The 6,540-nt window shown below is 33.9% G+C and overlaps 1 protein-coding gene across 1 annotated transcript; it reads right to left on the bottom strand.

Annotated features, from left to right (window-relative positions):
• Positions 1-232: 232 nt before the first annotated feature.
• On the bottom strand, positions 233-2,254 carry LOC145011308 (uncharacterized). Its single transcript, XM_078970009.1, has 10 exons — positions 2,096-2,254; positions 1,944-2,002; positions 1,552-1,592; positions 1,437-1,468; positions 1,231-1,259; positions 1,126-1,162; positions 970-1,026; positions 770-846; positions 598-671; positions 233-508 (listed from the first exon to the last, which is right to left on the bottom strand). The coding sequence occupies exons 1-10, from the start codon at positions 2,177-2,179 to the stop codon at positions 489-491; spliced, it is 510 nt and encodes a 169-aa protein (XP_078826135.1). The 5' UTR covers positions 2,180-2,254; the 3' UTR covers positions 233-488.
• Positions 2,255-6,540: the final 4,286 nt, after the last annotated feature.

Here is a 6,540-nt window from a genome sequence, read left to right as displayed (position 1 = left end):
GAGACTCCGGAAGAAATATGAGTTCACCCTTGGTTAAGAAATCAACGGTTGGAATAATCCAGAAATCTGGGACAATTTAAGTCTAGAGGTAAAAAGAAAAGTTTCCATTTTATGAAGTTTTTGTGTAGGTTTAGGTTTCTAGTTTAATTAGTACAAATAGGGTGCTTATTTATGACGTTTTCTAAGTTAAGTTTTGGATCTAATTTACATATCATATTTTACTTCTAGTACAAGACGGAATGGGCCTTCTTAAAGAATAACCATTTTACAAAAGTCAAAAAGCATTGTGATTCTTTTTTGTTGCACTCATTAAATCAAAAGCTAAAACCCTATTCCAAACTACGTTATAATAACCCCTCACAACAATGTTAATAATACATGGATCCCAATAAATACAAAGATATTAACACCAACTATAGAAACTCAATCGCATTTGTTGAAACTAAATTGTTATTTTCCACGTGGGATATCACATATGCAGATAGGCTTCATATTCTACAATTCGCAGCTGCAAATAATTCAAAAAACAAGCTTAAAGGTCATTATAATATATATAAGCCATAAACATTAGAATATACTTAAATAAGGTAAACTCACTACAAAATATGAATTGATTAAGATCAAGAGTCACCCTCCCCTGTTTACTCGTGTCAAAAGAATTAAAAAGATTCCTACAAAACATAACACCAAAATTACACAAACACCCATTAAGATATTTATGTAAGAACAATTTGTATGAATTTAAAGGTATATGATTTTGCTTAATTACCTAGCAGATTGAACAAATATGCAAAGCGACATGACATCATCCAGCCGAAATCTTCCATTTTTTTCTTTATCAAAGCTCTACATCCAAAACGTAAATCGATGCAATTTCCATAAAGTAAAGTATAATTTTCACCTTAGGTTTATAATATTAATACGTAACATGATTGATTAAATAAGTAGTATCATATACATAATTCATACCTCACAAACAGTATAAAATGCGGGAGAATCAAGAGAGATGTCCATTTTCAGCAAAGCCTATTATTATTGAATTCACAGAGTAAAAAGCCTATACGTATTAAACAAGGGTAATATAGGAAATATAGGGGCCCACAAGGCCACAATGATGTTACTTACTTCATAGACTTCATCAGGAACAAGAAACCCACGACCCCTGTTTGACCAAAAAACATTATTAAGTGATTCGATTTATTAAATTGAGATAAATGAATGTCGCTTTACCTCTCTAAGTCTGAGAAAGCTTGTTGAACCTGTAAAGATATTAGAAAAAGTTATTATTTTTTAGCAATTCGAAGTGGTTTATTTGATTCTTTTTGTATGTAGGTGGATTGTTTGGAAAAGATTTGGTCGTTTTTAAGTTGAAAAGTTTGGATAATTGATCTCAAAAGTCATATAGCGTAATCTTTTTGGAATAGAAAAGTTCTAACCTTTAGAAGAAACTTATTAAGAGCCACAAACTCTGAGAAGACGAAAAGAAACTAAGTCAAATTCAAATGTTCACTAGATTTAACACATTAAGCTTAGTGAAGATATGAGGTTTACCTTCAAAACTCATGGTTCCATTTCTGTCAAAATCATACATCCTGTAGAAGGTAGAAGAAAACAAAAACGTAACATCCATAAACACATTATAAACGTGAAATATATTGTGATTGTGTAAAGGGGAAAAGGTGCATTACGACATTTCATCATTTCATGATCATAGTTGCTACTTGCTACTTTATAAGTAAGACGATTTGAAGATTCGATCATAAATAGGCTATGCTTTACAAAATGAGCTTTTTTAAAGTACCCAGATTTTGGTTTGACTTTGTTGGTCGAAAAATTTCAGTTTCCTGATGAATTTGACATCAATTTACCCAGAATAAAGAACAAAATAGAAATTGGAAGAAATCTAAACAGTTGATGATGTTGAAGCTGGAGAATATGCCAACCTGATCATTTGTTGAACAACTGTGATCGGAAATTGTAGATTGCCAACAGCAAGAGCAGTCTAACAATATAAAATTCGTCAATTTTCATCGGGAGGATTCAAAAATTTGGGATCAAAATAGCTTAGAATTAAAAGGGTTGGAAACGAAAGAACCTGGAGTTGGATTGTTGTGATGTTCCCTGTTTTTTCTGAGTCAACTCGGTCGAACCACTCTTTCAAAACTCGAATGTTCGCCATTTTCTTTCTCGTCTGCGAGGATCTCTATGACTGGTTTTCAGGTGCGGAGTTTATTCATGCCTCCAACTTTTACTTAAAGTCGGAAAACACCCTTGTGGTTGAGATGCTTACAAAAGTTCCCTTCATTTTTACATCCTAAATCAATTTAGGGGTGTTTGGGATAGCTTTTTAAACCAAAAAGTCCTTTTTAGAAAAGAACTTTTTGATTCATATCTTTTTCCAAAAGATGGTTTTAAAGAAAAAAAATGCAAAAGTTGACAAAAGTCACACATACTGATTTTTTAAAATCCTCCTTTTCCTTCTTTTCAAAAAGCTATTTTAAAAGATCTTTTTTAATTACCAAACAACTTTTAAAACTTTTGACTTTTTGGAAAAGCCAAAAGTCTCAAAAGTCATTTTAAAAACAAAACCAAACACCCTCTTAAGCCTCCGGTTTAATCTAACCCTCGTATAAATGACCTCATTAACAAAAAAAAAAAATTTGTTTTTTTTGGTAAAACAACCACTTGCTCCGGAACACTAGTGGTATAGCGTTTTTTTTTTTTTTTTTTTTTTTTTTTTTTTTTTAATTAGTTAAGTTTTTTTTTGGTTTTTTTATATTTAAAAATAATTATAACCAAACCAAATAAGGTTCGGTTTAATCAATTTTTGTTAATTCGACTATAGTTTATTCGGTTTGGTTTACTGGTTAAACCAAATAAAATTTCACTTGTAAAAAACAAATATTAAACTAAAAGGAAAAAAAAACATATTAAAATTTTACCAAATGAAAAAATACATTAATACATCACATTATATTCAGTCTTTCACGATATGTTGTTTTAAAGTATCGATGTAGTCATACAAGTTGTAAAGGAAATTTAGTATAACTATAACATCCATAAAAATCGAGGTAAATTTTAACTTTTTAAATACATTCCAAAACCATAAAGTGTTTACAAATAGTTTTTAAAACATTTCTGACATCAGAGTTTTCTCAAAATCATAGATCATACACACATGATGTGTACGGTCACACCTTCGCATTTCTGCAGTCATCCGAAGTACCTGAAACATAACCAAAAAATGTAAGTCAACACTTAGTGAGTTCCCCCAAAGTACCAACACATATACAATTAACAACATGCAATGGGTCCACAGCTAAAAGACTGGATTACCTTGAATCTACAACATAAGTCTAGTTTGTCCTCGGGGCCCATAGCTTATGTTTGGCTTGCTCCCCGACTAGATCAATGCTCAGACTTAATGCCACCAAGCCCTTAATACGAGTCTGGCATGCCCTTCCCGGCCCTCAGCTCGTATCTGGAATGCTCATGAGCCGTCAGTATGATTCTGGCATGCCCTACCCGACCCTCAACTCATATCTGGATTGCTCCAGGGTTTGTTGACTACCGCACGAAGCAGTACAGCCTCAACCCAACCCAAAACAATATGTCGACATATAATAGATAACAACATATATAAATAATCATGCAGAAGGAATCACATGTAGTCCTACAGATCTACTACTATTGTCTCACTAACTAGCATACTCATACATATATGTTCTATACTCAGCATATTTGAATATCAAACCAATGGGCCAGCCTTGGTGCCTTCGAGTCGCAAGTACAGTGAGGAAAACTCACCTCGTAAACTGGACAAAAGCTAAAGGAATCTCAACTCTGAATCTCAGCTCCGACTACCTCCTATTCCAACCAAATGACCAAACTCAATTAGAATCCCCAAAATACCCTTACGGTCAAACTTGGTCAAAGTTAAAGTCAAGTCAACTGGTCAAACCCACTAAGTCAACCGAGTCAACCCAACCGAGCTGACCTGGTGCGAGTATGTGGAGCGTACTCTGGAGGTATGTTGGGCATACTCAAACCCTCGCAGTTGACTACCATCGGGGTGGTTGACCGAGTATACGGGGCGTACTTCGAGTGCGCGGGGTGTGCCTTCACAAGCCCAAAAACTTCATTAAGAGCTTAACGACTTAAGCCCTCATGTCCCAACTTCATATCCATGTCCAAAATACACTATAGAGTCATAAAGTTTCCACTTTTATGACTTTGCATGCCTATTAAGTGCTTATCTCAACTTCTTAATCCATTAAGACATTTTACAAGATACATGGAGCAAAACCAACCATTTGAAACCCATTTTTATGAGTCAAGACCCTCCCAAGGGTCTGAAATGACATATTCAAGGTTTAAGAACATGCTTTGTTCAAGAAACACCACATTTGGGACAAAAAGAACCTAAAACTAACCCAAAAAAGATCTACAAGAAACAACACCAAGTTCAGAACTTGATACCTCAAAATGGTGCCAAAGGTTGTGTAATTTGGGATCTAGAGAGCTCCACTCCTTCAAGGAGGTCTTCTCTTCCTTTCTTATTCTTCTAAAGCACTAAAACACACACACACACACACACTCACAAGCTTAGAAATGGCTCCTCAAGGGGATATTAGAGTTGCAAACATGAATAAGAGGGTGGTGGCTAGTAAGATGAAGGGAAATGAAGCGATGAGGATGCTTAAATACCAGCCAAACCCTAAAAATTAGGGTTTCCTTATTTAGCTAGTATGCCCCACGTACAACGATGTACGCCTAGGTACTAGGGCGCGCCCTAGTATGCTAAGCATGCATTATGTACGCATGGCGTACTTCGAAGCTTCATTTTACCAAAATGCCATTAAGGCCCTTCATGCATATATTTCTTGAACTTTAGGACCAATTGCAATATAAATAAATTAAAGGGATGAAATTAGGAGTACCTTAAATCATCTGGATGTTACAATAGCTTTAGTCGTATATGAAGATTAAAGAAATGACTGAAGATTAATTAACATTTAGCTAATTAGTTGTTGTTTTTTTAATATAATATATAATCAATTATAAAATTATAATGGTTTATAGTTAAATAATGTGTTATCAAAATCTTTTTTAGTAACTAATCCATCAAGCTTAATATAAAATGTTAATTTATAGATATAAAACTATAAAAATATATATTACTTATATAGCTTATTCAGTTTTTCCTGTTTAACCAAAATAAAAAAATTTAACAAAAACCAAACCAAATAATGTATCCTTATTCGGTTAACCAAACTGAGTTAACCAAATAACAGAATAACCCGAACCAAATAAACCATAATCATTTGGTTCGGTCCGGTTATTCGGTTTTTGTTTTTTTTATCACACCATATGAAACACCACATTTAACTTCGTAGGGAATTTGTGGCATGTAGGAAGAGCACATGTGTTGGGTCAAAATTATGGTTTATACTTTGCTTTTCTAGGAAACTGTATTTTTCTGTAATGTTTTTTGAGTATACGGTAAGGTTTACGGTCAGGGAGGTGTTTACGGCCGTAAACAGGTTACCGGACGTAAACCCATTTACGACCCATGTTTCTCATTTTATATATATATATATATATATATATATATATATATATATATATATATATATATATATATATATATATATATATATATATATATATATATATATATATATATATATATATATATATATATATATATATATATATATATATATATATATAGGTGAGGGGTGTGAGGAAGGGAGGGAATTGTAGATAGAGAAACAAGAGAGGAGAAGAGAATGTGTGTAAATCTATTGTAAGGCGCTTCATTCATATATTCAATACATCATAGATTCAAGTTATTATTCTTCTCCTTCTCTTCTTCATTTGATCTGGCATCATCCTTCTGATTGGGATTCCACACCATCAAACAGATCTGATTGATACACAAGCAAATTTAGGACTTACAAGTGATATCAGAGCTTGGATTGTATCAATCAATTTTGTCAGATCTGGAGCTTATTTAATCTTATTTTGGAAGGATTCTTGCGTTTTTGGATAGATCTCTGAAAATTAAGGGGGGTTTGTTCTTCGTGTTTTTCATAAAAACGAGTTTCTGGATCGAGTTTTGGAGCAAAAATAGTGAAAAACGTCGTTTTTTTCGCGATCTAAAGCAGTGTTTATGGCCTTTGAAGGGTTTACGTCCGGTGAGTTTACGGTCGGAGTTTACGATGGCGGTTGCGACTCGGAAAGTGTGTGGCTCGTTGGGCGGCTAGGGAAGACGGCTTGGTACGACTTGGTGGGTTAGGCTAGACTCGGCAGCATTAGTGGCTTACTCGTGCACATCTTAGGAAGGGAAACGAATTGAGGGTGTCGGGGATCGAACCCGGGTCCCTTGATTCATCAGACACATGCCTTAACCAACTCATCTAGTTTGCTAGATGATAAATATCTTCGCTTCTTAATTCAAATATCGTATATGCACTTCTTCATTTTCGCAATTTTTACACTTTTAGCCCAAAATTCAAAAAAAATAAAATAATAATA

This window comes from Lactuca saligna, chromosome 8 (assembly GCF_052625555.1).
Source record: "Lactuca saligna cultivar CGN05327 chromosome 8, ASM5262555v1, whole genome shotgun sequence".
Taxonomy (NCBI): Eukaryota; Viridiplantae; Streptophyta; class Magnoliopsida; order Asterales; family Asteraceae; genus Lactuca; species Lactuca saligna.
Note: the sequence above shows the minus strand (reverse complement) of the source record. Positions and strands in the feature narration are given on the sequence as shown.

Bases quoted from the DNA above. Each gene is read 5' to 3' on its own strand.
- LOC145011308 (XM_078970009.1), bottom strand. From the start codon at position 2,179: ATGGCGAACATTCGAGTTTTGAAAGAGTGGTTCGACCGAGTTGACTCA. The intron at 1,593-1,943 runs GTTGGCATATTC...TACCTTCTACAG, and splicing joins GTTGTTCAACAAATGATCAG to GATGTATGATTTTGACAGAA. The intron at 672-769 runs GTAATTAAGCAA...TATGTTTTGTAG, and splicing joins ATATTTGTTCAATCTGCTAG to GAATCTTTTTAATTCTTTTG.